At 52.8% G+C, this 26,883-nt stretch overlaps 12 protein-coding genes across 12 annotated transcripts; 5 read left to right on the top strand and 7 right to left on the bottom strand.

The window, feature by feature from the left end:
* Nucleotides 1-416: 416 nt before the first annotated feature.
* A1O5_07190 (fatty acid elongase 3) lies at nt 417-1,559 on the bottom strand (the record flags this gene model as incomplete). Its single annotated transcript, XM_007747779.1, has 3 exons — nt 417-852; nt 903-1,096; nt 1,149-1,559. 3 exons carry the CDS (start codon nt 1,557-1,559, stop codon nt 417-419), a joined length of 1,041 nt encoding a protein of 346 aa, XP_007745969.1.
* Nucleotides 1,560-2,439: 880 nt separating this feature from the next.
* Nucleotides 2,440-3,158, top strand: A1O5_07191 (cytochrome c oxidase subunit 5a; the record flags this gene model as incomplete). Its single annotated transcript, XM_007747780.1, has 4 exons — nt 2,440-2,630; nt 2,744-2,789; nt 2,842-2,959; nt 3,019-3,158. The coding sequence occupies 4 exons, from the start codon at nt 2,440-2,442 to the stop codon at nt 3,156-3,158; spliced, it is 495 nt and encodes a 164-aa protein (XP_007745970.1).
* A 2,905-nt stretch (nt 3,159-6,063) lies between these two features.
* Nucleotides 6,064-8,038, bottom strand: A1O5_07192 (uncharacterized protein; the record flags this gene model as incomplete). Its single annotated transcript, XM_007747781.1, has 4 exons — nt 6,064-6,707; nt 6,969-7,505; nt 7,607-7,627; nt 7,684-8,038. 4 exons carry the CDS (start codon nt 8,036-8,038, stop codon nt 6,064-6,066), a joined length of 1,557 nt encoding a protein of 518 aa, XP_007745971.1.
* Nucleotides 8,039-9,279: 1,241 nt separating this feature from the next.
* A1O5_07193 (mannosyltransferase) lies at nt 9,280-10,591 on the bottom strand (the record flags this gene model as incomplete). Its single annotated transcript, XM_007747782.1, has 3 exons — nt 9,280-9,436; nt 9,491-10,373; nt 10,426-10,591. 3 exons carry the CDS (start codon nt 10,589-10,591, stop codon nt 9,280-9,282), a joined length of 1,206 nt encoding a protein of 401 aa, XP_007745972.1.
* Nucleotides 10,592-10,994: 403 nt separating this feature from the next.
* Nucleotides 10,995-12,065, top strand: A1O5_07194 (uncharacterized protein; the record flags this gene model as incomplete). Its single annotated transcript, XM_007747783.1, has 2 exons — nt 10,995-11,299; nt 11,354-12,065. 2 exons carry the CDS (start codon nt 10,995-10,997, stop codon nt 12,063-12,065), a joined length of 1,017 nt encoding a protein of 338 aa, XP_007745973.1.
* Nucleotides 12,066-12,288: 223 nt separating this feature from the next.
* Nucleotides 12,289-15,045, bottom strand: A1O5_07195 (uncharacterized protein; the record flags this gene model as incomplete). Its single annotated transcript, XM_007747784.1, has 1 exon — nt 12,289-15,045. One exon carries the CDS (start codon nt 15,043-15,045, stop codon nt 12,289-12,291), a length of 2,757 nt encoding a protein of 918 aa, XP_007745974.1.
* Nucleotides 15,046-15,494: 449 nt separating this feature from the next.
* A1O5_07196 (uncharacterized protein) lies at nt 15,495-18,203 on the bottom strand (the record flags this gene model as incomplete). The annotated part of the gene is made up of 1 exon (XM_007747785.1): nt 15,495-18,203. The coding sequence occupies one exon, from the start codon at nt 18,201-18,203 to the stop codon at nt 15,495-15,497; it is 2,709 nt and encodes a 902-aa protein (XP_007745975.1).
* A 170-nt stretch (nt 18,204-18,373) lies between these two features.
* Nucleotides 18,374-19,618, bottom strand: A1O5_07197 (TKL protein kinase; the record flags this gene model as incomplete). Its single annotated transcript, XM_007747786.1, has 2 exons — nt 18,374-18,922; nt 18,983-19,618. 2 exons carry the CDS (start codon nt 19,616-19,618, stop codon nt 18,374-18,376), a joined length of 1,185 nt encoding a protein of 394 aa, XP_007745976.1.
* Nucleotides 19,619-19,993: 375 nt separating this feature from the next.
* Nucleotides 19,994-21,646, top strand: A1O5_07198 (uncharacterized protein; the record flags this gene model as incomplete). Its single annotated transcript, XM_007747787.1, has 1 exon — nt 19,994-21,646. The coding sequence occupies one exon, from the start codon at nt 19,994-19,996 to the stop codon at nt 21,644-21,646; it is 1,653 nt and encodes a 550-aa protein (XP_007745977.1).
* A 497-nt stretch (nt 21,647-22,143) lies between these two features.
* On the top strand, nt 22,144-24,174 carry A1O5_07199 (uncharacterized protein; the record flags this gene model as incomplete). Its single annotated transcript, XM_007747788.1, has 1 exon — nt 22,144-24,174. One exon carries the CDS (start codon nt 22,144-22,146, stop codon nt 24,172-24,174), a length of 2,031 nt encoding a protein of 676 aa, XP_007745978.1.
* Nucleotides 24,175-24,252: 78 nt separating this feature from the next.
* On the bottom strand, nt 24,253-25,017 carry A1O5_07200 (uncharacterized protein; the record flags this gene model as incomplete). Its single annotated transcript, XM_007747789.1, has 1 exon — nt 24,253-25,017. The coding sequence occupies one exon, from the start codon at nt 25,015-25,017 to the stop codon at nt 24,253-24,255; it is 765 nt and encodes a 254-aa protein (XP_007745979.1).
* Nucleotides 25,018-26,187: 1,170 nt separating this feature from the next.
* Nucleotides 26,188-26,741, top strand: A1O5_07201 (uncharacterized protein; the record flags this gene model as incomplete). The annotated part of the gene is made up of 3 exons (XM_007747790.1): nt 26,188-26,200; nt 26,261-26,467; nt 26,524-26,741. 3 exons carry the CDS (start codon nt 26,188-26,190, stop codon nt 26,739-26,741), a joined length of 438 nt encoding a protein of 145 aa, XP_007745980.1.
* Between the last annotated feature and the right edge of the window lie 142 nt (nt 26,742-26,883).

Here is a 26,883-nt window from a genome sequence, read left to right on the forward strand (position 1 = left end):
GTACCTTCTAATTACACAATGCAAAAAGAAACGAACAGAAATGGCGGCGTAGCCTGTAGCATCCACCAAGACCTCAACACGAAAATCCCGGAGCCCCCATGCCTGCCCTTGACTCAGGAAACTTTTTGTACACTCTGAAATGTCGGTCATCAGCTAGCCCGGTCTCTTCTATCTCTAGTCGTCCACGACATTCCTCTGACATACCCTCTCAACTAGACTTTCTAGTTGTGCTTCACATCACCATCTGCCAGGCGCCACGCCTGCGCTGCCGTTCAGTCGTCCGGTAAAACATAATCCAACTGTTGTCTGGTTTCTTCCAGCCCAAATCGAATTTTGTGGTTGTGTTGTCTCGGAAGCAGGGCCTGCGTTGAACAACGAAAGACTTCCCTGTCAAAACGCTCGTCCACTTCGGCCGTCTAAGCCTTTCGCGATCTGGTTGTTGGACCGTTTGATCGCCCGGTGGTGACAGCGCCGTTGGTCTTCTTCTCGTCCTCGAATGCAGGTGGAACCCTGTGTGGGTCAGGAAGGGGAAGATCTCTCATAGCGATCAAAGCTTCTCTGCCAGTGTTCCTTCTCGGTCGTCCTTGGATGGTCTGTTTCCGGTAGGTCGCAAAGTAGAATGAGATGAAGAGCAGGAGGTAAGAGCTGAGAATGACAAGACCCGCAATCGCTGCAAATTCTTCCCCTGCGCAGGTCCCTGCATTTGGCAGCCAAGGCCAATAGGAGTTGGCAAAGTAGGTATACGAAGCAAAGTAGACGAAGCCCAAATCAATGACGAATTGGATGATTTGCATGATGGTAATGTATTTCTTCCACCAGATTCTGATTCCGCGAGCGGATTGGAAGTAGTACCTAGAGAATCATCAGCCACGTGCTCAATTTTGTGTGCCAATTTCCCTTACCAGTACATGACCACGTGCACGGTCAGGTTCAACGTAATGGGAACCCATGAGACCGCGGTGTGTCCAATCAGCTGAGTGTAGCAGAGAAGCGCCGTTGCACCGTGGTGATAGGTGTGAAGGAATGTCAGGGGTTTCTTCTTGAGGACCAAAAACAAAGTGTCAATGAGTTCGAGGTACTTGGTGAGGTAATTCAACTGCGGGAGTTAGACCGTGGCGCCGGCTGGATGAAGGGACAGCCAGACGTACATAGTACAGCACAACCAATTCTTGTGTCCACCCTCCGTTGTAGCTGCAAACGGCGTGGAAGACACCGCCCCGGGCCAGAGTGGGGAGCAACTGCTCAACGAACAGTACCAGCAGGCATCCGCTGATGAGGGTGAGGTAGAGGTTGTGGACCATGAAAGCGCCGTTGAGAGTGAATGGTTTGCGATGTTTCATCAATTCTCTTCCCCCGAAGATAATGGCATAGTATGAGACCAAGGCGATGGCGGTTTCTGGCAGTGTCGACATAGGGGTCTTGCCTGGTTCAAACTTGAAATCCATGGGGGAGTAACCCACGATAGCGGAATAGGCCTTGTCGAAGATAGGCCATAGTTCGATGCCGAAAGGGCGATCGAGGGTAGGGAGAGGAATGGACTTGAGGATGTCGCCCGACATGTTGAGATGAGATGGTGTCAATTAGTTTCGCGGTGGCAGGCTGCAAATGGGCTGGAGGGATGTGAGCGCAGGCGCCGAGTCGACAGAGAAGGAGCGACTGTAAACAATCAACTGATGAGGCCGTGAAAGAAGAAAAGGAGAGAAATGAAGGGGAGAAACGGACAGTCAGAGGGATAAAGTAACTGTCGACCGGAATAGGGTGGAAGGAAGTGAGATATATTCTCGAGCCGGCAGCGCGGGCGGAGGCAATTGGGAAAATTGCAGGGCGATCGCGAGGAAGATGGAAGTTGCCAACAGTGCCAATTCTTGGATAATCAAAAAAAGTCAGGGGAAAATCGTGCATAATCGTTTGGCACGATCGAGCACGATGCGCGCTGCCATTACGACAGAGCCAAGCCCCGCCTCAGCCGCCTCTTCCCATTGGCTGTGTGCCTGGGTGTCAATTTCCGCCTAGGGGAGAAATCTGTGCGATTGCCGCGCGTATATCGTATGCAGAACGGTAGCCGCTGGAAGAGCGTGACTGGGCAGGGTACTTATGTTCGGAGAATCAATACTCCGGGTCGAGCATGTGGACGATTATTTTGAGCTGCCCGCCAAACTGTGGGCCAATCAAAGACCAGCTATTCACAATACACAGCCTGTCACCCACGTACAGACCAAATACCAGCCGCTCCTTGCCGTTCACACAGGTCCGTCTTGGCTGACCTGTGTCATTTCAACCAGTCAGAAGCTCCGCGAATCGAAGCAAGTCTCAGGTGACTGAAGAACCTCAATCGAATATCTGCCCAGACCTTGCACATCGCAGCTTGTCCACCACCTCTCACTCTACCACTCTACCACTCTACACAACCCTCCTGTGCTCAACCTCGCCGATTGCATTATGGCTTCTCTTGCCATGCTTCGTCTCACAGCTCGTCCCGCCACTTCCGCCTTCCTTAGACCCTGCACACGGTCCTTCAGGAGAGCTCCGGCGGCAGTTCAATCGGTCTCCGCAAGGTCCCCCTTCAGCTCCTCTGCCATTCAAAGAAGCGCCGGTCACGAAGACGAAACATTTGAAGAATTCTCTGCGAGGTAGGCTCCCAATTGAGCTTGTTCTTGTGGCACTGTTCGCCCAAAAAAAGTCCCGCGCTGTTGCCAAAAGAACAAGGTTGTAATTGGAGCTGGGTTGATCTGATATCTGGCAGATATGAGAAGGAATTCGATGCGGTGCAGGATGTTTTCGAGCTGCAGGTAAAGTTTCCAAGCTCCAGATCGCATTGTTGAGGCTAACCCGAGTCACCAGCGGAACCTGAACAATGCCTTTGCTTACGATCTCGTCCCTTCTCCCGGTGTTGTCACAGCAGCTTTGAAAGCTGCTAGACGCGTCAACGACTTCCCCACTGCCGTGAGAATATTTGAAGGTTCGTTCGGATGAGCTCATCTACGGCGAGGTAGTTGATGTCTAATTGCGGAAATGTAGGTATCAAGGCAAAGGTCGAAAACATGCAACAATACCAGGAATACCTAGACGAACTGAAGCCCCTGCGCGAAGAGCTCGGCATTAATCTTAAGGAAGACCTCTATCCCGAGAACAGTGACAGCCCATACCACAACCCATAGGCTAAGCTGTGAAAAAGTCAAGGGGCACCGGGAAAGACTGGCCATCAAGCTTCCGCATCGGTGGTTGGGAAAATGGAACAGGAGAGTCGCATGGTGTCTTTCGGACCAGAAGAAGCCAGAATGAGGGGCCCACGCATGTATTCCCTTCATATACTTTGTGCGCAGCATCTTCAAAGACTACCTACGCCGTAGTAAAAATGTACAGTTTCAAAGACGAGCAGATCCGGGGTTGAGAGATTTCATCTGGTTCTCCGCATTTTTTCCTTCTTCGCTGTGTTCCGCGAATCCAACATCGAAGGGGTTAAGGTAGTCTAACAACTGAGGATGTAGGTAGGCAAGTGTTTCGACTCCAACGGACATTCCATTCTGTGCAACGACGTACCCGGTTTTCCTGACACGGTGACTACCGATTGATACGCAATCAATGATTCATTCCTGTCGACATTGGTTTCGAAACCCACTCGGCTCAGAGGCTCTCAAGTCGCCCTCAACATTGAGGACTAAAACGACAAATGATTGACCTCTGCCGCCGCCGATGTCCCGGATGAGTATGCTCAGCCACCATCAACCTCCCACGCCTGCCGCACGAGGCTGACAGGAACAGTATATGCGGAATCGTCAACGCTAGGGGTAGCAGTACGGGTACAATCTGGCGCGAGTCGACGAGGCCAGTTTCTGGCGGCGACTCGAGGGAGCAGAGACAGGCAGACATAGATCCAGAATGTGCGTGTATGGAGGGTTGTTATCTGCTGAGCCTGGGGCCGGGGTTGGTGTCAGTTCGGAGCAGGTCTACTTAACATACATGTTATTCTATATATGGTTGGCTTCGGCGAGGTACATTGTCGTGCGGCTGTCGATGTGTCAATATCATGGTTGATTGTCGGGGGCGCGAAGCTCTGCTGTGTCGAGATCAGGCTGAGAAGAGTCCCATCTACCCTCTTTCTCGAAGAGACAACACGGCTTCAAGATCCGCGTGAACCTTGGCCTCGGGTGGCTTGCAGCCTCCCCCAATCGAAGAGCCCGCTCTCACAGCCATGCGGGCCGCTACGGTTCGTAAACTTCCCATTCGAGAACTCTCCAGAGAGGGCTTTTTGTCGGCTAAGCCTTTTTGCGTTCGCTTTCCGTATTCGCTTGTCTTCGCCGTGGTTTCTTGCACATCCGACTTGCTTCTGCTGAGACGGTGGAGGTCATGATACAGCAAGGCCGAGAGCCTGCGATGCGTTGGACCTGAAGTCCGGCCTCCACCGATCTTCGCTCTCCTGAATCTCAACAAACCCCGGCATCGGCGTCGTCTCGTCAAAGTCAACAAACGACCAGAACTTTCGCCCCGACGAGCAAGACGTGGTCGCAATGTTGGATCTGCAACAAGATAGGCGCACAGAGTGGTGCATTCCCGGCAGCGTGTAACCTGATTCTGTTGTCGACCGGCACCTCAAAGACCGTCTCTTCTTCGACACCACAGTCTAGAGCATGTATGATGACAGGGGCAGTGGCCGTCGCGGCATATGTATTCATCTTGTCCGGCCCCTCAGGACGACGTTCCCACGGAGCCTTTGGATTGTTCTTCGCGGCGGTTCAAACGATGCCTCAATACCACCTCTCCTAAACATACGGAGATATACTCCTGTTCCATGTCAGCCGCCGTCGCTGCGCTGGGCTTCAGCAGTGGGTTAAAGTCTCCTCGGACCTGGAAGGGTGGCTACCAGCCGAGCAATCAAATCTATTCCCTTCCTTGGCAGCGCCGATGGGGCAGCGCGCCTACCTTCCCCAGGACGCGGGCCTGATGGTCGCCACGGAACTGAATGCGATGACCATGATAGTCGGGCCAGTCGGGGGGGGGGGTCGAGAAGTTCCCGCGCACGATCAATGGCCCTTGCGTCGTGGTACATCGCAGCTCGGACGCTGATGCCTTGGTCTGTCGCCACGCTGCTCGCCTTGACGGTATTTCTTGCGGCCAGCGTGGCGGCGCATCTGTTGGATACTGACGTGGTCGAGTCGCGCAGCCAGGGAGAGGCAGCCGAACGGGCCTGGCGGACGTCAAGGCGGTAGGAAAAAGGGGGGTCGCGGGATGGAAATGATCGGCTGGATGAAGAGGGCCACCGAAGAGACGGGTGTCTTGACACCCTCAACAAGGAGGAGCAGATGGGGCACTAGATAATGTCTTCTCCTTCTACCGGATGGCCAGTGGGCAGAGATCTGGCGTTGCAACAAGCACCACCGACAGGACATCTCTGTCCCACAGCATGGACGCAGAAATATCCGCCCTTCCACGAGGCCGCGACGGGGGAACCCATGTACCTACCCCGCAGCCGCATCAGTACATGGGCATATAGAAACACAGCTCCAGCGCTTCTCTAGCTAGAGGGACGAGACGAGACATGGAGTATATATAGTACATTGTGTATGCCCCTGGTAGAAGACGCTCTCGTGACGGCTGTGATTTACTGCAGGACAGGAGCAGAAAATGGAATCCGTCGTATAATCATTGATCACTCCGTCAACCACCTGACCAACTAAGAAGGCCACAGTGTCATAGATCTAATTAATCATGGATGGCATCGGAACGCATGTAGCATTTTGGCAAAGCTCGAGAAAAATCTACGGCTCTGTATCTCTGCATTCTTTGGTCGTTTCACTGATGTGAATCCCAAGGCAAGTTTCAATTTCAGTTTCAGCCTCGTAGACTTCTGAAAGCCACAGCCGTAAAACTGTCCCCGGGCGTTAAGGTGGTGTTCTGAGCATAGGCTTCCCTTTCTGAGGACAAAAAGCCTCTTTACCTTGGACTGATTCCTCCTCCTCTTCCTACAACCCCCCTCATCCTCCTTTCTCCCAGTACGGAGACGTATCCCTTAGGTTGATTCCCCCTCATAATGTCCATATCACGACTCATCTCCCCGCTCCATGCTTACACCATATATCTAAACTGCTTATCGTTGCCTCGCTCGCCAGGCTCCTCGAGGTGCACCGTCTCCCTGTTGCGGCCGTATTTCTGGTCGCGCTTGCGATTGGCCCGAATCAGCAAGCCCATCTGCATGCAGCTCGTGACTACGACGATTAGACACGCGCCGCACGAGATCCACATGCCCTTGCGATAGTACGGCGCGTCGCTCTTGGGGAAGATGTTCGTGCCCAGCACGGGCCCGCACTGGCCACCCGTGGCGAGGATGGCCAGCGCGACAGCCCGCTTGCTGTCCGTGGCATGGGTATTTCCGACCCAGGTCAGCGTCATTGCCACCGAGACGAAGATGAGGACGGCTAGGAACAGGCCGAAATACCGTGGCGCCACGCCCGAGGTCGTGCCCAGGATGATGTAACCAACCGCTGCGATCAGCGCGGGGATGGCGACGAAGATGCCGCGCAGGTTCAGGCGGTCGGAGATGAAAGCCGTGCCGCAAATTGCGAGAAAGCAGAAGACATATGGTGGAGCTGAAAGACCGTTGGACTGAATGGTGGAAAAGGCGCCCATTTCGCTGATGATCGTGGGGACGAAGAGCGGGAGGGAGGCAAAGCAGACGTTGCAACCGAAGTACATTAGGGGCGGAAGGTAGGCTGTGAACAGAGTTGTCAGTTGCGAGTTTTTCTCAAAGTTATAAACGGCAAAATATGGATGGTTGTGTCTGGATCGAACAACTCTCCAACGACAAAAAGATAGTTGCGTTTTAGTTCAATTGAATGGCCCCCAGGCAAAAAGTAGACAGGTAGGTGCATTCGATTGAATTGTCCTTAAAGATAACGGCGCGGGCGGGTGTAGTGGTATCAAAGTCACTCAGGGGCTACGGGACAGCCGCGCGAAGAGGAACAAATACTCACATCGATAATCCATCAACCCTCCTAAAACCTGTTTCCATTGCAGCCCCTTCTTTCCAGTCCGGTCTCCGGGCTGTCTTAAGGATAGATCCACTGCGATCTCCTTTTCTCGCTCTGACAAGAACTTGCAATGGTGAGGCGAATCTGGCAGCCAGAACCACGCCACGATGGCCAAAAGACACGTAGGAGCGCCTTCGACTATGAAGAGGATTCTCCATGGCCCAATTGAGGACTTTGCTTGTGCAATGCCGTATGCGAGAGCACTTCCATAGGCGTTGGCGGCGGCGGAGCCGCTCAAAAAGAAGCCGGTTCGTAGACCGAGTTTTTCGCGAGGGTAGAAGAATGAGAGGTACAAGGGGACACCGGGACCATAAGCAGCTTCAAAAATGGCAAGAATAACTCGGCAGACCATCACGCCAGCCCAAGATTTACATGCTGCTTGCAAGGTGGAAACCACCCCCCAACCGAAGACTACGAAGGCGACCCAGGCGTGAGGGGGAAAGGCCTTCCAACCCATTTGCGTCCATTGCGAGAGGATATCTGCGTAAAAACAGATTAGTTAGAGGTCTTGAGCAGTGGGAAGGACTCTCAGGGGGGTGGTTGTTTTGGCCTTCCAGTCTCGCGAACATGGGAATACATACAACTGATATAGAAGGCGGTACCTATAGTATTCTCGTTGATTAGAAGACAGTTTATACGGGGCACAGATCCCATTTACCTAGCCAATCGTAGCGCTTGCCACTGAGATCGATGTCCTTCTCCATACCGGAAATCCTGGCATTGCCCAGATTGGAGCGGTCGAGGACGGACAGGGAATACAGGACAAAAATGAGAGGCATGAGATGCCAGTCGAGCTTGCGGATGACAGCATCTTCCTCTTCCTTGGTATATCGAGGGGCGATAGGAGGGTCGTAATGGGCACTGATAGCGTTGTGTTTCTCAGAGGGAACCTCTTCGGCCGTAGTGACAGTGGGCTTTTCATCACTGCTCGACGACTTGGAGGAGGCCGAATGCACAGCATCCGGAGGGGTCACGCCTGTGATAGGCTTCTCGGTGATCTCTTTGGTATCCATGCTTCAAAGGCTCTGAGAGCGTCCCAGGGAGGATTTTGCAGAGCGGTTGGCAACCCAGCTGGGGGATCCGAAAAAGAAGGGGAGCTGGGAGGTAACATCCAGCAGCTCACATCTGGGGAACCCCTACCTTTTTATTGGGATGCATCGAGCCGACCTTTGACCCAGGCGCGTGGTAGTCGATCTACCAGGCGAACTGGGTCCCTCTTTGATCCCTTGGTGCATTACGGCAGTGATCAACGGTTGAGTAACCACGAGCTCGCTCGCTCGCTCTCGCTCGTGGCACCTGATAGCCCCCGCAAAAAGAAGTCGCCTCCGTCGAGTTATTGGATAGAAGCCGGGCTAGGACACCGTGTACGCCGTTTGGACCATTCTGAAAGGGCCATCAGTTGGTGACAGACAGGGATAGAAGTGGTTATGGACAGGTTCTCGAAGGCCATAGATGTGACTGCCGAACCGGACATTGAGCGGTGATCAGTGCAGATTGACGGCCTAGCGGTACTTCCGTCGGCAGAAACAGCCACCGCAGCCAAGGGATTGGAGAAGATGGAACTCTTGAGGCCTTGATATCATACCCCGTATTTTTGATTCTTGCTCCGTGAACGGCACCACGGGGGGACGGACCAGAAGGGCTCACTAGGCCGATGGTAGGTGGTTGGGATTGGGGAGGCCAAAAGGGAGAGCCCCTTCCCCACGGAGTCTGCCCGTACTCGGCCGTCCACTCTATTGGGGGGCTGTTAGCCTGCCCCGTCTTGCCCGTCCTAACCCCCGTGCTACTCCCGTAACTTGTGCAGGTTAGAGGCTAGTGAGGCTCACCAGCCCCCCCCCCAAAGAGCCCTCCAAGCTTCAACGCCACGCTTCTTATCTGCGCCTGCCGCAATGCTTGTCTCCGCCAGTTGAAAACCCAGTCAGAACACCAACCGCACCACTGCCGGTACGGGGGCTCTCCAACCTCCGTTCGGCTCCGATGTGGAAGTTTCGATACATCGACGACATCCCGGACGAAGGATCTCGGCGTGCATGCGCGCAAGGTCGGGGAATCTAGACCAGCTAATACGTTCTTCCTAGAGTGCATCTCGCAGGCCACCGGACCCATTCACTACCTAGGTATGTATGTATGTAGTGCAAAAGCACGAGGAAGGCCTCGGCGACATATGCAGGGATGGTGTTCATATACAAAAGCGTGGTGAAAGCGCCGGTTATCTTCTGGTTGTGTGATCCAAAGTGACCCGGACCTTTCCTGCTCAGCCCATTCCAACATACTTGAACCATAACGGTCGACAGTCTTCTCGCTGCAACCAAGATTCGCCGGCGTAAAACTGCCCGGGCGTGCACCCACTACATTTAGGTGAGTTGGGACAGTTATAGAATGGGATATGGTTGTATCCGATATCCTTGAACCTGCTGCCAGTCAGTCTCCATTTCGAGTCTCGGTGGAAACCGGGCTCGTCTTACCAGTGAATCTTGCTGGCGTCCTCAAAAAGCCCCAATGCAATGCTGTGGACAGGGGCATCGCCCCATCTCTCATAAAAGAACCCCCCGCTCCGATCCAGGTGAGTGAAATAGTCCTCGTAGATCTGGCTCCTCCAAAACGACAAGTCGGCGATTTCGAAATTGGACCAGAAGTGACAGGTGCTGTACCCATGTGCCTTGATGTTGTTTTCCGGTCTGCGGGTGTTGTCCACCAGCCATGCCATGGCGTTGTTCTTGTGGAGATATTCTGGATGGGCAGCGAGGAATTTGATCGTCTCCGGCCATAGAGAAGGGATGGATTCCGGCGAGTCAAACAGATTGATGTTGAAGCCGTACGTCTTATTGTGGTCGTGCATGTAGCGGAACACGTCGTAGTCGACGTGACAGAAAAACTTGACTTTTGGCTCGACGCGCCAGTAGTATTGGACGGTTTCGAGCGCCGGATGGCGATAGAACATGCCGCTGTTCCATCGACACATTTTGTGATATGATATCATCCCCGCGTACTGGACATCGTTCTCCTTCAGAATCTTCGCAGACTCCTCGTAAAGTTCCTGGCTGACCCAGGAAGGCATATCCCAATGCTCTTTCGGAATTACATGGTAGGCACACTTGGCCTTTGTGACAGCCTGGGTGGCTTGTTTGAATTCTTCGGTAAACGGGACATCGTTGAAGAAGGTCCACGGATAGTTGAATTTGGAGTTCCACGTCTCTTCGAGCTGTCTCATGGTCGGAAGAAGTTCATTGAGTTCTTCATTACGGACGAGAGAGAGGAGGGTAGCATTGATGCGCGCCGAGTTGGGGCTTTCGGGGGCATAGTCGTGGTCCGTGTGTCGCCATAATGGTTCAGGCGGCTCGCCGATTGCTAAGATGGATGTCAGCGGTGTCGCGCAGATTCTGAGAGGGGACGTACATACGCTCTAGAAGAGGGTCCTGCTCCCAGTTCTCAATCTTGTCGCCATTGCCGACCACGGTGCCTGGGGTGTCAATTGTTGGGACCGGCTGCAGATACTGATAAATGAGGAAGAAGACCAGAACCACGGACAGTGCCCCTAGGAACCGCACGGGCTTTGCGATGGCCATATTGGAGGGCGGCTGTTAGCCATCAGCCATGATACAGCCGAGCCAGGAGATTGCAGACATGTACACGGTACAGGTAACTAGTAGAAAGGAAAAAAGAAGCCAACGTGATGATGGATCGAATCTTGCGTGTTCGTTTGCGCGGCCAGGGACCCACATCTAGGCGAGGCTTCCATTTACCCCAGTCCAAGCCAGTCGCCCAGCCCAGTGGCGCTTCGTGGCTCTTCCGCAGGCACAATGCATTCTATCTACTAAGTATTAATTCAGGCACCGCAGGGGGAAAAAAAACATCCCCGCCGACTGCCACCTCGAGCAGAAAATTTCCGTCGTTCCTTCATCCCGACGGCATACTGGGCAGAATAGAACCAAAAACATCAGCATACATTTCCCGGCTCAACAACGCACCATGGAAATCCTCCGCGAGCCTCCCAAGACCTCATCCTTCGTCCCTCTCATAGAGCATCAGTCTGCTACGCCCGCCTCGTTCTACACCGGACCACCAGTCCTCCACTACTACAGCGACCGCAGCAAACTCATTGTCCTGGAACAGGAAGCCGGCTCTATTCCAGCATTCGCGCCGTTACTGGAGCATTCCAGCTCTCAAGGACAACCCCAGCAGCCTCATGCTAATGGCACTGAGGCCAACGGAGATAGCGAAGCGAGAGGGAAGCAAAGAGTCGTCGACAATGTGGACGTATGGGTGACTTCAGAGTGAGTCCTGCTACCCACGATGTCCCGCACGAAAGAAAACTGACCGGTAAACAGCAAGGTCTTCTTCTACTCAAATGATGCAAACGCAGGCCTCTCAATCCCGTACCCCTCCATCTCCCTCCACGCAATCCAATCCCTTCCACAACCCTCGCCCGGTGAACAACAAGGTCTATACATGCAGATAATTTCATTCCCCTCCCCAGAGAGCATCGCGCAAGACGAAGATTCCGAACCCGACTCTGTATCCGTCACGGTGATCCCGACTGCTTCAGCTCCTCCCCAAGTCGCCTCAACCGCCTCGGGGACCACCGAAGACGGCCTTGAAGGAGAAGACAAACCCGAACAGACGCCCGTGGTAGCCATGTTCAACGCCCTCTCCACTTGCTCCAATTTGCATCCTGACCCAGAGGACGCGGGCGAAGAGGAAGAAAACGGAGCGGGTGGTGGAAGTCGTCTGTTTCGCGCGGGGCTAGCTTTCCCAGGCAGTGCGGATGGCGGTTTGCCGCCTGTGATGCCGGGCAGTGGCGGATGGATCACGGCGGAGAACATGCACGAGTATTTCGACGAGGAGGGAATCTGGATTGGCGGCGGCGACCAGGACGAGCAAGAAGAGGAATGGCGTGACGACGGCGAAGGCGCTGCCACAGACGAGCCTCTGGGTCCTGGCGCTGGCACTGTTCGGCCACGGCAAGATACAGAGCAAGGTAAGGAGGATGCAGCGGACGATGGAGAAACAGAAGAGACGAAGTGGCGGAGAACGTCCTAATGCCTTTCCAGTTCCTCTCACAGTCGTAATGACTGAATCCGGCATTCAGTCATCCTACGACGACGCATGACCACGAATCACTGTAAGAATAGGACGAAAACGAAGAAAATGGGAGGAAGAGAAGCGATGTTGGGATAGAAGCGTCGATTCAAAACAAAAAATACCCCTCTATAGCGCACTTCTCTGTCTTTGGCCAGTGGGCTCGGATCCGACCCAGATGGGATCAAGTAAGAACCCTCCTGCTCGCAGGGAAGACTCCCTCAAGCGAATCGGCCAACAATTCAAAATTCTCGCCTACTTCCCAGACCTGCAGTTCTTGCCCTTGCCCTTGCCCTTGTCCCTGAGGCGAATTCGAACGAGAACTCCTCGCCACGGCTCTCAAGCCCGCAACCAAGAACTGGACGTGCCTCCTGAACGTGTCCCGCACTTTGATCATCTCCTGCGTGAGCGAGGCGTCTTCCTCGAGGACGAACGTGGAATATCCCTCCCCCTCTCCCATTCCGGCCTCGTCGTCGTCCTCTGACGAGGAATACACGTCATCTTGTTGTTGTCTCCCCCTCCCCCCCCCTCCTCCTCCTCGTCGGTGCCTTCGCTGGCTGCGCGCCGAAATGAAACTGCTGGCTTCAAAGTCTCCTCCGTCCGCGTCTCCCGAACCCGGGCGCACTTCGGGGACGGTGGAAGGCGAGGTCACAAGATCTGTGAATCGAATGCACAGGTCGAGAATTGCGATCAGTGCGTCGCGCAGAGGTTTGATTCGTTTGCTGCTGAGGCACGCATGCTCCATCCCGGTGATGTACTGGGTGTGGATAGCTATCATGTCGTCGACACTCCTGGTAGAGGACGAATGTAGTCGTTCGCGCATGGTTGTTGTGAAAGCTTGGACGGTGCAGCCCGTGAGATGGCTATAAAGAATGTTTGCAAAATGAGACAGCTGCCAGAATATCAATCGGGCGAGTCTGTGGTCGTTGGGGTGGTCAAAGGGTAAGGGCACGTGCTGAACGTAGAAATACGCTCGGCTTTCGAGCAGGGCCCTGGCGCGGCGGATTTGATTTAGTATCAGAGCAACGCGTTGGTAGGAAATTATAGAAGCAGGGAGGATGATATTTGCAATTGGCCAGCTGAGATGGTACGAGATTGACACGGCGCCCAGGATCCTGACAGAGCGACGTCGATTTTCCATGCTTCGCGAGGAGGTATACGCTGCGTGAACTGTGATTGCGTCGACATCCACGCATTCAGTGTTCTGAAATGCTTCAGATAGAAGGTCAGAGAGAAGAAAGCGGTCGTTCCACATCTCTACACAGCGATCTATTTGATCGAACATCTTGCTTTCAATGCCATCGAGGAGGACACCGTCTTTGGCAAGATAGAGGTAGTCAAGCGCGTCGAGGAACCTTGTCAGACCGCAGCTTGTTTCCAGAACGTGCCTGAGAGCACTCGTGGAAATGTCGAGCAGAGCTGTAAGATGTCGATCAAGGACCATTTCGAAAGTCGCGGAAAAGGGCAGTGGCGAGCTCGCTATCAGATGGGCTGTTTCCGCTGCCGCAGCGGCGAGTCCCAGATCATGGTTACAGCTGTTTGAGGTGGCTCGTCCGAGATGGTGCAAGAAGGCAGCAGTCTTGCCGATTGTGAGTATGCGTTCACAAAACTTCTTCAGAAATATTGGGATCGTGTTGTCTGTTGCCGGCGTCAGGGTGAACCAATCATGCCACAAGGTGCTTGCCACCCGCGTCTTCCTGTCGTTCTCAAAGACAAAGAACGGTTCCGTGGGCTCGATTCTGCCGGTGAGCAACCATACATCGATAGGTTTCGAATATAGCGCGAGGGAAGACAGGAAAATGGGAAGGAATGTCTCCACTTCGACAGAGTTAGAGCAAGAATGCGCGGTGTCCAGATGGCTGTAGATGGTGTTCAGGGCGGCGATGTGGTCACTCTGAATGAATTGAGACGCGATGATGGTGACGGCTTTCAAAGGACGGCTTGCTCTGTCGACCCTTTGTAACGTTTGAAGGAGGCTAATCACACCCGTCGGCGAAGATTGGTGTAGGATGGCAGTGTGCTCCTTAGATATGGTCGATTCAAAACTTGTCAAGATACTGCTGATCGCGCTTTGAATGAATTGCATGACGGCCGAATCCTGAGGAGTCCGCAACCATTGACGTACGAAGTCAATATCTGAGCCAAGCTGTGCTACCTCCTCCAGTAAGGACCTGGACGTGGTGCTCCCGAGATGACCCAGACAGTATCGTGCATTGGGTCGGATGCCGTCATTTGTGGAGATGAAGATGGATGTCGGCAAGCCTGTGAGCATAAACAGTACCTCCCTTACAGCTTGAGTTTCTGTGACGGTCACAAAAGGCCCCGGCCGATTCCAGAATTGCGCTGCGTCCAACTTTGTCGACTCTTGCGCGGCAGGTGCCTCAAACACCCTTTCGACGTCTATCTCCTTCTCGAGATCATGCTTCACAGTGGCTGGTGAAGTTGATGTACTCGAAGGGACAGCATCGTCCTCCTCAGAGCTGGAATCAGAATACTTTGGAAGCCGCCATATCTCATCTTGGCGATCGATAGGATCATCCCCTTCAACCTCCTCCCATTTCAATGGCAGAGGGGTCTCTGTACGAGGATGCAACTTCTCAAGATTCTCAATCCGGCTGAAGTGCACAGGGTCGTGAGAAAGATGCAGTAAGAAATCTAGAATATCGGGCAACCACTTTTTGTCGTCGTGGTCTCTCTTCAGCTCCGCACGTCGCGAGAAAAGTTCTGCAGCCACGTCGCCGAGATTGTAAACCTGGAACTTCTCTTCCAGTCCGGTGAGCCTTTCGGCGACAGCAAACTGGTTGGTCCGGCCATAGTTGTGATGCTTGACTGTGCGGATGAAATTATCTTTGAGTTTCCGCAAGTCGGTTGGTGTGGAGGGCGGAAGGAAAGAGAGCACGAGCTCTTCCATCCAGGTGTTTATGGTGGTCGTAGAAGCCATGATAGCTCCTTTGGTGAACACAGGTCGGTTAGCATCATATGTTTAACGTCTCGCGAAAGAGGACACGAGCAAGACAGCGCCTTGCACCTGCCATGAGGACCAAGAAGACCTACTTGTATAGGGTCCCTCGTAGGTATGAAGGGGTCGATACCTGCAATACCGGGCAATTTGGCGCCAATTCGCGATGCGCTATTCCCTTTTCGAGTTGAGTTTAGGTACAACATGTCAGCTTTTTGAGAGACTCGGAAACTAAAGATCCAAGATCTATCAATGAAAAAGAATGCTACGGACGAGTTTTTTCTTCAGTCATTTTGTTTTAGATTGTCAATTAGTACCCACCCACTCGACCGTACTGAGAGGCATTTCCTTGCGACAAGAATCCTCCTTTCCAAAGCGATGGAATATAGTACATACCACCGAACAATAGCTGCTGCAACGAACCCTACCATTCAAATCTCATCAAGAAGGAATTCGTCGTCTTCGCCATTTAAGAAGTCAACAATCCTCTTGTCTCCTGATTCCACTGCGATATCAAGCAAAGAGCGACCTGTGCTGTCCTTTTCTGACAAAAATCTCGTTCGTATATCGTCCGTCGGCATGAGGAGACGCAACATAGCTCGATCCTTTTCTCTGCACATCTCTGCGATGTCCTCCAATGTCGGCTTCATGCCATGCTCGAGCAGCATCTTCACAATGGCATTATTGGCTTTGAGCATTGGCAACTGAGAGGCACCATCGACAATATCGGGGGATGTGAATGAGATGATTTTTCCTGAAAAGTTTGATTGGAAATCTTCCAATGCTTCCATCACGGCCTTGCTGAATGGCTGCTGTGAAACAGAATACCTTGTGATGATGGCTAGATGGAGAGACGATATCGATCCAGGTGGTGGAACAGTCCTGGGTGGCGGTTCGTGGTATCCATGTTGTTCTAACATCATACTGACCGGAATATCACGAATAACCCCCTCGTTGTCCTGGACAATAAAGCTACCACGCTCTAATGGTCTCCTCATTGGGTTGTCAGGTCTCATGTTGGCCGGCTTCTCGGGGTCCGCCCCCTCGTCCAGCAGCAGTCTGACACTCACATTGTCACCGGCAAGTATAGCTTGGTGCAGTGGGTTTAACCCGGCCAACGTTCGATGCAGGGCATCCTCCTTCCTGATCGCATGCTTACAGGTCCACAAGAGGTGGCGAACCATGTTCTGCCTCCGCTTAAACGGCCCAAGCATGCAGTGGTGAGGAAGATTGAGCAATGTGCCAATCTCGCCGTCAATTTCTGGCAGGCAGATTGTCCCCGAGGGTTGTCGTAACAGCTCATCCACGACGTCGGGAAAGCCGCTTGCGGTTGCGCACATGATAGGTGTGAACTGTAGGTACGAAGGCCTGGTTTCGAGAACCACCTCAGTCTTCGCGTGATGCTGCAACAGGACTTTCAGCGTCTCCAGCGAACCGTTGTTAGCGGCGCTCAAAAGCGGCGTGGCGTAACCATGGCTGAAGTCGAACTTTTGTTGTCTCCCGTGTGGATAATAGCCGGAATCGGTGCTATTGCGGGCTTCAATATCGAACCCATTCATGATCAATTCTTCGGTGAAAAGGGGAAGATTCTCCGACGCGCATGTATGAAGTAACGAATTCCCCTGTCTTGTACGCTCTGGAAACAAATATCCACTCTGTGCCAATGTTTTGAGTTTTCTAACTGCGAGTTGTTCAGTGCCGCTGTGGTTTTGGCTGGCAATTCCTGCTGCATGAACCAGCCAATCTACCACTGTCTGCCCGTCCTTACCAACAGCATGCATGTTGAGGCCGTGCCTAATGATAATGCCAAAAAGCACGTCGTCGACTTCGGGGTGGGTCGCCAGCGGCAGCATCCCGATGCCATCCTTGGTGATTTCGTTGGCATCCACGCCTCTGCGGGCAAATAGGTTAAGGGTGCCTGCGACATCATCTTCATACCGTCTGCCGTGCATGTAGCGAGTTTTGAAGTAGCTGGGCCGTTCAAGAACAGCGAAGGCGGCGTTGCTTAAGCTTTGCAATCGGTTGGAGGCCTCGGATCCATGGTTGCTAATCCCAGGTCTCCCAATTCGATCTGATTTGTGCCTCGTAAAGATGTCTTTCATGCTCTGGCTGAGAGACCGATGCTGAGACCGAGCATCTGAGGCCTCTCGTTTATGAGAGAGCAAGAGCTCAATCACTTCTGGAAAGTAGCAACGTGTTGCCATTTCGAGAGGGTTCAACTTCCAGTGGCCATCGTCAACGTCGGCGCCTGCGTTGAGGAGGAGTTGAATCGTCGACAGGGATCGCACTTGGATGGCCCAATGGAGCGGCGTTCCTTGTAGATAGAGATCTCCCACCCAGGCGGCACCAACCTGGGTCAGCTCGGCACCTCTATGGAGGAGCAACCCAGCAACCTCGGGTTTATTGTGGTCAGAGACATTCCACAGATAATGAAGACCATTTACGCCACGGTTGTCCGTTACACTTGCGTCGACGCCGAGATACAAGAGCATCTTCACCACAGGTGTCCACCCGTTAGCGCAGGCTGCCACAAGTGGTGTCTCTCCAAGCATGTTTTGTGTCTCTGCTTCTTGTTTGTGTGCAACTTCTATACCCTTCAGTTTCTCCAGGTTGGCCGTTAAGAGGGTTGTCATTTCCCACCAACTTTCTCGGTTCTCCTCCGCTTGGGTGGAGAGATACCGCCCAACCGACTGTGGCCGAGTGATCTTAGGCATTTCCTGGAGGAAGGTGCAAAGGTAGATCTCTTCAGGTAGGGTACGGAGAGTTTCTGCCGCTTTCACAATTCCTTCCCACTCGCCGTATTCTTGCAAACCCTGCCCTTCTCCCTGCACGCTCTCGGTTTTGGGTTCGGCCTCATTCGTGGCCAGGAACGGTTTGGCCCTTGACCGGAGAAGTTCGCCATCGGAATCATTCCAAGACTCTTGCAGTCGAATCAGCATCAAAGTGGCAAATCTGTCGCCCCGGACTGCAGCGGCATTAAAACAGTTCAGCATTTGGGAGGGACAACGATCGACTCCGAAGCCGTCTGCATAGCATCGTGCGAGATCCAGTAATCTGCTCTTAGCCTGAACCATTGGAAGAGGTTTCTCGGTATCGCGCTTTATTTCATGGAAAATTCGTGACTGAATATGCCAGGGCATGTTGAAGTCTCGGTTCTGGAATTGTCAGCTCAATTTTTAGGCTTGGAGAAGGCCGAACTACCGTTTCAAATGAGCTTGTCGATCTCCGTAAAGATTTAGAATCTGTCAAACGTTGGATCGCCGGGCTAAGAATTCGTTGATCTTCTGTAGTCTGTCGCTATTTTGAGGACTCACCTTATGTGCTCATCCATGATATCGATTATGTTTTCAATTGAACCTCTCAAGTGCGACTTGCTCTGGAGAGTTTGTCTCAACAGTTTCCGGAAGAAAGGTTTTGGCTCGTCAGAGAAGCGTTCAATAACCTTGAGCCCCTCCTGGAGCAAGAAATCGTCTTCAGCTGCGTCGATGAATTGTAGTTTGGCTTCATCATCGGTAGGTTGATTGTTCATCCACGCTGGTTGGAAGTATCTCCCTTTGTTGACCGATGCCCAGACAACTAAACCATAAGAGAAGATATCGCATTTCTTCAGGTCCTCCATCGACAGCCACGGTGTTTGTCGTCGAACCTCTGGGGCGTTCCACAGCTTTGTGCCTTGATACTGCCCAACACCATTCTCAAGATCGAAAAGGGAGAGACCAAAATCGGATAACTTTGCGGTCACTAACTCATCGACATTACCTTCGAATTTTACGGCGCCCAAGTCGAAGAAGGTCTTGTCTAATAGATTTTTCCTCTTCTCCTCGGAGAGGCAAACGAGAATATTCTCTGGTTTGACGTCCTACCACTGGCTTAGTAGAGTATTAATTTGAAGGAATTGTATAGGAGTGGATGGCCTTACCCCGTGGACTATGTCGCTCGCATGTAGCGCTTGTAGACCGGTAGCGATGTCCCTGCAGATTGCCAATGCGCTCATCCAATAGCTGTCGAGGGTGTACGCGTCCACTGCAAACGGAAAAAATCTGGAGAGGTATTGAGGAAGAGTTCCGTATTCCGCTCTTTCCTGTATCAGTATGGGGGAAGTGATTGCATCTTCCCAACCGTACCCGGTGAGCTGGATGATGTTGCGGTGATTTCTGAGAGGATTGTGACAAAGGACATGCAGTTCTCTCAACACAGCTTCCAAGTCTTGCTGATACTCGGTGTCTGCCTCCCCGCTCCGTCGGACTCTTTTGATCACAACGTCCGGAGACTGACTAGGTGATGGTGCCAGTACATCTCTCGAGTTCCAACCCGAAGCCACTGTGGCTTGGGACCCTGCCCCAATACCTCCGGAGAGCAGTTGCTTCAAAGATTGACTATCCCAGAAAGGCACTTTGGCTTGCTTAAGGAGCTCGTTAGTGGTGAGGAGCCCTTCGACATAAATATTTGTCGTGTCGAAGAGGGAAGATCTTGGGGACTGCGTTGAAAAACTTTCAGAGACATTTTGCACACGGTGAACATTTGGTATCCACGATCCAAGATCCGGTACGGCCATGTAGGCGTTGGTGGAGGAATTTGGGAGGGACAAATTATTGCCGTAAAGCTGCAAACCTGAACCCGAGCCATTATGGATTTCCCTTGGGACGCAGTCATATAAAATCGAATGATCGTTTACTCGGTGTTGCCGAGACACGACTGAATAGCGACGCGCGCTTGCAGCGAATAGATGGCCATGGAGCTAGTCAATCAGCTGATGGTGGTTCGACTTCTGAGTTCTCCGGCGTGGTAACTGCTTTGAACGACGAGACCGGAATCTTTGTACTTGTTACTTGTTCTTGGTACAGTACTGGGTGGATAAAGCCGCCTGGTTTTGCGCCTGGAATTGCAGTCACCAAATACGCAGATCACATACCAAGTAGAGGTAGACGCGATGGAGCCAGTAGGTCTTGCGGTAGCGTGCGCTGGGGCATTCCAGCAGCTGTTTGAGATCGCATTAGCGGCCAAGAAAGCAATCGACGCAGCCAAAAACTTTGGTGACGAGGCGATCAAGCTTCAAGATGCACTAGGAGCGCACAGAGCTCGAGCAACAGCCTTGCAGGGTCTGCTTTTCGACCCTTTTGGAGATACAGCACCGGGGCAAGAGATTGCCAGCACTGGATCACAGCTTTTTGATGAAATCCCTGAGTATGTCCAACTAGCCATTGTTGACTGTCTGCGCCAATGTGATCGTGTGGAAACCGCGCGGTACCCGAGTCTCGAAGGGTACCAAAGGACAGGCATGGAAGCAAAGGTGGGAATGAAGTCACTCGATCATCTGAACGAATCCCCGGAAGAGATTATGCAACGCAAGGCAAGAACAGCGACGTTGGCAAAGTGGGCAATCAAAGATCGCAAAAAGATGAAGAAGATGGTTGAAGAATATGGGAGCTGGATCAGCATGGCTTTTCAACTCGTCAGAGATTACCTCTTGATTGTTGAAACCAATGATCGCCGACTTACTGCGTTGGAGAAAAGTCGACCTGCGGCAGCACTTGGTCTAGCCCAGGATGCTCGCCTTCGTCGCATTACAGCGTATGAAGCCGTGCCGCCCGATGTCAGAATCATCAAACTGGATCTGGACATGCGTGATTTGGATATAGGAGAACAGGAGGCACCCGCGGAGGAGGCGGCGGAGGAGCTTACATCATCCTTGCAGAAGCTGTCGGTTCAAGGCCAGTTGATGCTGGTCGAGTACCACGAATATACCGTGGATATATCCGCTACCGCCATAGGCAGCGTTCCGCCTCTTGTTCACGAGCAGGTTGGACAGTTGGCAGCTCTTATGCAGAGCCCGAAACCGGCTGAATTTCTGGCTCTCCAATCAACCGGTCTGCTACATCAACCGGCCTTGAACCGCTTCGCCTTCTTCTACGAGATACCTGGAAATCCTAGCTTTCTCCAGATGGAGAATCTCGAGCAAATTGTGCAGAAACATCAATTCCTCAAACCATCTCTCACGCAACGGGTCTGGCTTGCGCGGCGGTTGGTAGGTGCAGTTGCAAATTTCCATACAGTTGGCTGGATTCACAAAAGCCTTCGAAGCGCGAACGTCGTTTTCTTTCGTCAGTCGTGGCCGGAATACGCTCCATTTCCGGACGATGGGTTCAGTAACTTACGAATCTGCGGCTTCGAATACTCTCGTCCTTCTCAACCTGGCGTCGGTTCATTGCGGTACGCAGACTCCAGCATCGCGAGAAATGTCTACCGCCATCCGGAGCGGTGGGGCAAGCCGGCCAAATATTTCATGCCTCAACACGATTTCTATGCGCTCGGGGTGATATTGCTTGAAATCGGCTTATGGGAATCCGTGTTCTCTCTCCAATCTCATCGCTTCAAGAATTGGCGAGAAAATCCGGAACTAGTCCGTCAAAGAATTCTCGAGCATACCCGGACAAGGCTGGCCGCTGCCGCGGGCGAGGAGTATGCGAAAGTGGTTCTACTCTGTCTCACGGTCAAGTCGCCGTGGGAAGATGACTCGGGGGTTGAGATCCAAGCATGGTTCCAAACCAATGTTGTTGAATCATTGGAGGGCGTTGCTTGCTAGTTCCTGCTGTAGAGAGCTAATGTAGAAGCGCCCGATACAGTGATGTGTAGATTTCAAATCCCACCATGATGAATAATAGATTTACTTCCATAAAGTCAGGCGTCTCTCATGGGCTGAGCGATGCAAAATTCAAACTATGGCGCGTACTCGGTATAAGATGTTACTTTGCTTCTTCTCCTGGGACTCTTTTTTTGGCCCCTGATCGCAGTGCTAAGACATATAATGTCGTTAAGTCAGAGCCAAATATTTCAAGGCCAGGCTTTGAAGCCGAACCGAATAACGATGATGAACATGTGGAGAAGGCAAACCGCTTTGGCCTGGCTCTCCCACGATTACGGCGACCGCCTCGCCGCCTTTTGCATCTGCGGCAAAACTTCGGGCTCTGCGGCAGCGGAATACAGACACATCTACACGCCAGCAAAGTTTCTCGCAATTCAATTCAACTGGCATCATGACGACTTCACAGGGACACACGCTGCTTAAGAATTGAGCACATCATGAGAAGAAGCCCCGGGGCCTCCTCCGGCTACCGAATCGAGGCCTTTCTCGACAACTTCTTCTTCTGCCCTTCATGTACAACATGGCGAAGGACCAAACCTCTGCGATGGACAGCTTCCTCCGGCTCCAGCAGCGGCTGCAGAAATAGCAGCCGTCGGTATGCCTCAACCTCCGCTCCAACCCTGACCTCCACCACCGCCATAAACGCGCAAAAGATCGTCCCTCCGCGGTACAAACCCCTTTACGATTCCCTTCTCAATGTCCAGAGAAAGGCTTCGGCGCAGGTGAATCTCAGCCGACTACACCTTGCCCTCCAAGGGCTCGAGTCCGAAACCCCAGTGACCAGAGTGGCTATTTTGGGATTGAATGTACAAGACACCGCAAGCAGGGTGGTCAGGTTATTACTTGCGGATGCGCTGGAAGACGAAGGGAGATGGGAGAGGGAATTGCTCAAAAGTGCTGGCAGCGGGGACTTCAATCGAGGCGTCTTGATACGTTATGGACAGTCGCCGAATCCAAACCTCCCTCAACCGAAGACAAGCATTCCAGTACTGTACGTGCCATCAGACGTACTCGAGAGGAACAATATGGAAATACTGGTATCGAGTGTCAGTGGGCCCCGAAACGGTGAGCTTTTACAAGGCGCACACACAGTGACCTCAGATGCATTGCTGTCACCTTCGATTGGGACCCCGACCGCCGCGACTGGAAGACAGACAACCATCAGCCAGCCAGTGCATAGCTGTCTGCTGGTCACCAAGGGACTGGATGGACTCATGCTGGCTGCAGAGTTGTTGGCGTCTACCAATTTTACAGCCCGGGAAGATCGGGAATCTGTGAGCTTGGTACTCGACTTGAAAGGCATCCAGGAGAAGGCACCGGGACAGGTCTTGGTCGTGGATGTCGCGCAGGCAGAAGAGGGTCTGGCGGCAATCCGAAGATCTATAGGAGAAGCAACCGAGTACGAACACAAATGGGTCGACTCAGGCATGCCGACGTTGTCGAGCTGGTTCACATTGACCTCAGCTGCAAGATCCGAAGGACCCATTCCGGCACCCGTGAAGGCCCTGATTTCCTCTTTACTGACAACTGCAATGACCAACCTGCAAGTTCAAGCTTCATTAGAAGCTCGATCGAATGCAGCTCGAAGTTTGAGCCCCGCCACACGAGCGAATCTGACAGACGCCATTGAAGGGTTCTCTCGCAATGCCCACCAGGAGCTCCAATCCGGACTCGCATCAGCTTGGAGCTCCCATAACTGGCGCAAGTTGGCCTGGTACAAGCTTTTCTGGCGTGTGGATGATGTTGGTTTGATCATTACGGATCTTATCACAAACGCCTGGCTTCCGCGTACTGAGCGAGCGGTCTATGAACTATCCGGTCGGCTGTCACAGGCGGGCATCTCGCCAACGGATGCTTTGCCTTCACTGCCACAGGAGGGACAACTCACGATGTCGGAGACAAAAACAGACCATCTTACAGAACCCACGCCACTTCTACAGGCACAAGCTAGCATTGCTACCGAGCCTCCTATGCGCGCAGTCTTGGTCAACCCCACGGGGACCGCCGAGGTCAAAATGGCCCCTGTCCCTCAGGCCATACCTTTATCTTCTTCCATATCCAGTACTCGCACCGCGCAGATGGAGCGTGCGATCGCAGATCTCACCAGCACAGCCCAGCAAATTGTTCTCAAGACCCTTTCAATTACAGGTCTGTCCGCCGGTCTCTCGGCCTTGACATACCTGTCCATCACACCAGGCAGCATGTACGAAGCTGGCACAATAGCAGCTGTAGGTGCAGCCTACGCCCTGTGGCGCATGCAGGGAGACTGGTTCAAGGCTACGAAGGCATTGGAACACGGCCTATACGACGAAGGCAGGGCTGTTATCCAGAGGATTGTGGGCAGGATGGAGGAGCTGGTTGACAATGCTAGTCAAGTTGTGGAGGATGAGGTCGAACTGCAGAGTCGACGCCAGGCCGAGGATGCTGTGACGAAAGCCAAAGAGGAATTAGATCGACTTCAGAAATGATCGACCAGATTCCGACTGGTAATATGTGAATTCCATCAAGTTTGAAAATATGTAATCAAGAGTTCGTTGACCCACGAGTCAAGTTATCTCGATCGCATCGTCTGGAACGCCACGTCTGCTTCTCAACCTTCGTGCCCAGAACTGCATCATCGGGAGAACCTCGCCGCGGTCCTTGGGCATGGAGTCATCTGCTTTCTTCCATTGATGATACGTGACGAATTCGTAGGCTGACTTGATGCGGCTTAGTGGGCTGGAGCCCACTGCTGCATGCGGTGATTTTGAGCCTGATAGGATCAGGACCGGTGTTTTGTTCCGAGACTTCGTGCCCGCGAGAGGTGCAGATAGCGACAAAGCTCCCCCAACTGATATGACGCCTCCCAAAGCGGGTTGGGATGATATTATCAATGGGTGTAAGGGGACTGTCAGAGCGACTGAACCGCCCTGTCCGAAGCCAAAGAGGTGGATGTGGTCAGGTCGGTACTTGAACTTTTCAATCAGGACCTTCAATATCACATCCTGAGCAACGAGGTCCACTGACTTGGTTAGAGGAGAGTCCAAGTCAAGTCCACCCGTGGCGGTGTCGACGTGAAGGTCCTCGGACCACTGATCCCCCGGCCCAAGAGGGAAAGGTAGCGGAAAAGGTGGGTTGAGAGTGATGGTCAAAGCGTCGGGGAGGTTCAGCGCGCGAGGGAGGGACGAGAAGTTGGCTGCTGTGTCACCTAAGCCCGGAAGGAAGATGATCACGTTCGTCGGCTTGTTGTCTGGTGGCAGATGGACGATTGGTTTGAGGGTTGGAGGCAAGTCGCTGGCGGTTGGAGAGGCCCCAGAAGGCTGGTGAGGCATTGTGGCGCAGCAATTGAGGATTGTTTGAGCTAAAAACAAGGCTTCTGAGAATGCAAATGGGGGTTTATCAAGTCCTCTGTACTTTGAACCTATGTATCGTCAGCGATCCTGCAACCCTTCTATCTTTGGTGGTGGGTGGATAGAGCAGGGGCCGCCAGGGGCAGTTTGATATCGAACAGATTGACGTGGGCGGTTGGCCCCGGGATCCAGCTTGCCAGGAACCGGAGTCAAGCAAGAAGTACCCGGTAGGCGTCGCAGGGTACCTGGGCTCGCTGGGTAAGCTTTAACCTTCCAACTTGGCTCCAGCGTCAAGCAACGTTTGCCTCCTTCTTGGCTCTTGGCTCTTGGCTCCCAAGCTGGCTGATCCCTGCACCATCCCCCCTCTGCCCACCCCTCGTTGAAGTCATGAAGCAGCCCACATCCTTCCGCAATCCGCCATAATGTACCAGGAAAAGTGAGCTGGCTACATGTGAAATTTCGAACTGGACCGAGACCGTGTAATAGTATGCAGTATGATGTTTTGATCCGAAAAAGTTGGTGAAAGAATTGCCGTGCGAAGCGACAAGACCCTGAGCAGGCGGGAACAAGCGAGCTGAACAGATGTGGGGTGGACCTGGGTGGTGGACCTGCATTGGTTCCAGCATCATTGAGGCAAAGCCCTGATCAGTGATGGGGGGGATAAAGACATGGTGATGCACAGCCACTGTGAGCCAGCTGAATTCTTGTTTTTCTGGTTTTTGTTTTGGAGTGCTAGATTGATCTGAGACGGTGGTCAAGGGTCCATAGGAGTATTGAGTACCTTGAGTTGTGCTCACTCTGTTGACGCAATGCTCGTAGAAAGTGAAACCGAACAAACGTCAAGCTGAATGGCTGGCGACTGCTGTGACGAGGTGGAGTCGGAGCTGCGCAATCCCAATGGCAAGCTGCCAACGAGAAGATGGCGATGGATCGAGGGGCAAGTCACTTGCGTGTCTGGTGTCTGCTGTCTGGTGTCACTCGGGCCCTTGAAGCGGTGACTGACATTCTTCCTGGATGCCTATATATATTTCCCCCCCGTCCTCTGCTTTGTTCTTTTCAAACCCATCATACTCAAACCCTCAAAGCTCATCTGACCCTCTTCAATTAACTAGAACAACTCCGAATACATCTATCAAACTTGCTTCGATCAAGATGTTTGGTTGGGGTGAGTTGACTTGACCGTCTACCTCTTCGATACCCCTCCATGCTGACTGCGCTACTCCAGACGAAAGCCGCGACGCTCACCAGCAAGTCTGTAAGTATCCTCGGACGCCTGGACCGGGGACGGCAGGACCAATACAACTCTCCGATACTGACGACAACCTAGACCAAGGGGACGAGGACCACCAAGCCAAATTCTCCCATGAACTCATTGGTGGCGCTGCCGCCTTCGAGGGCATGAAGCTCTACGAGGACCGCCAACGCAGGGAAGGTATGTGAATACTTCTTTCCAGGAACCAGCGGCGTGATTGAGCTTACGATGAACAGGCAAGACAGTCGATCACGGCTTCGCCAAAGAACTCCTTGCCGGCTTTGTTGGAGCCGAAGTCGATAAACTTGCCGAGACCAAGGGCTTGGATGAATATGACAAGATTAGGGCCAGAGAGCATGCTAAGAGAAGCGCCGAGAACATGTACGACCAACATTATGGGGACATGGATCAATATGACCCAAATCAACGTGACCAGCCAAACTTCAACTACTGAAGTAGCCACACCACCAATGAGGACCGAATCTGGCTGCGGTGGACAAGTATGATGGGACCCTTGACACAGGAGAGTCGAGAGAATATAACCAAAGCCTTGTCCTGATATGCCGCGGGTAGATTATGCTGAGAAGCATCGGAAT

This window comes from Cladophialophora psammophila (genome assembly GCF_000585535.1).
Source record: "Cladophialophora psammophila CBS 110553 chromosome Unknown aczJe-supercont1.10, whole genome shotgun sequence".
Classification (NCBI taxonomy): Eukaryota; Fungi; Ascomycota; class Eurotiomycetes; order Chaetothyriales; family Herpotrichiellaceae; genus Cladophialophora; species Cladophialophora psammophila.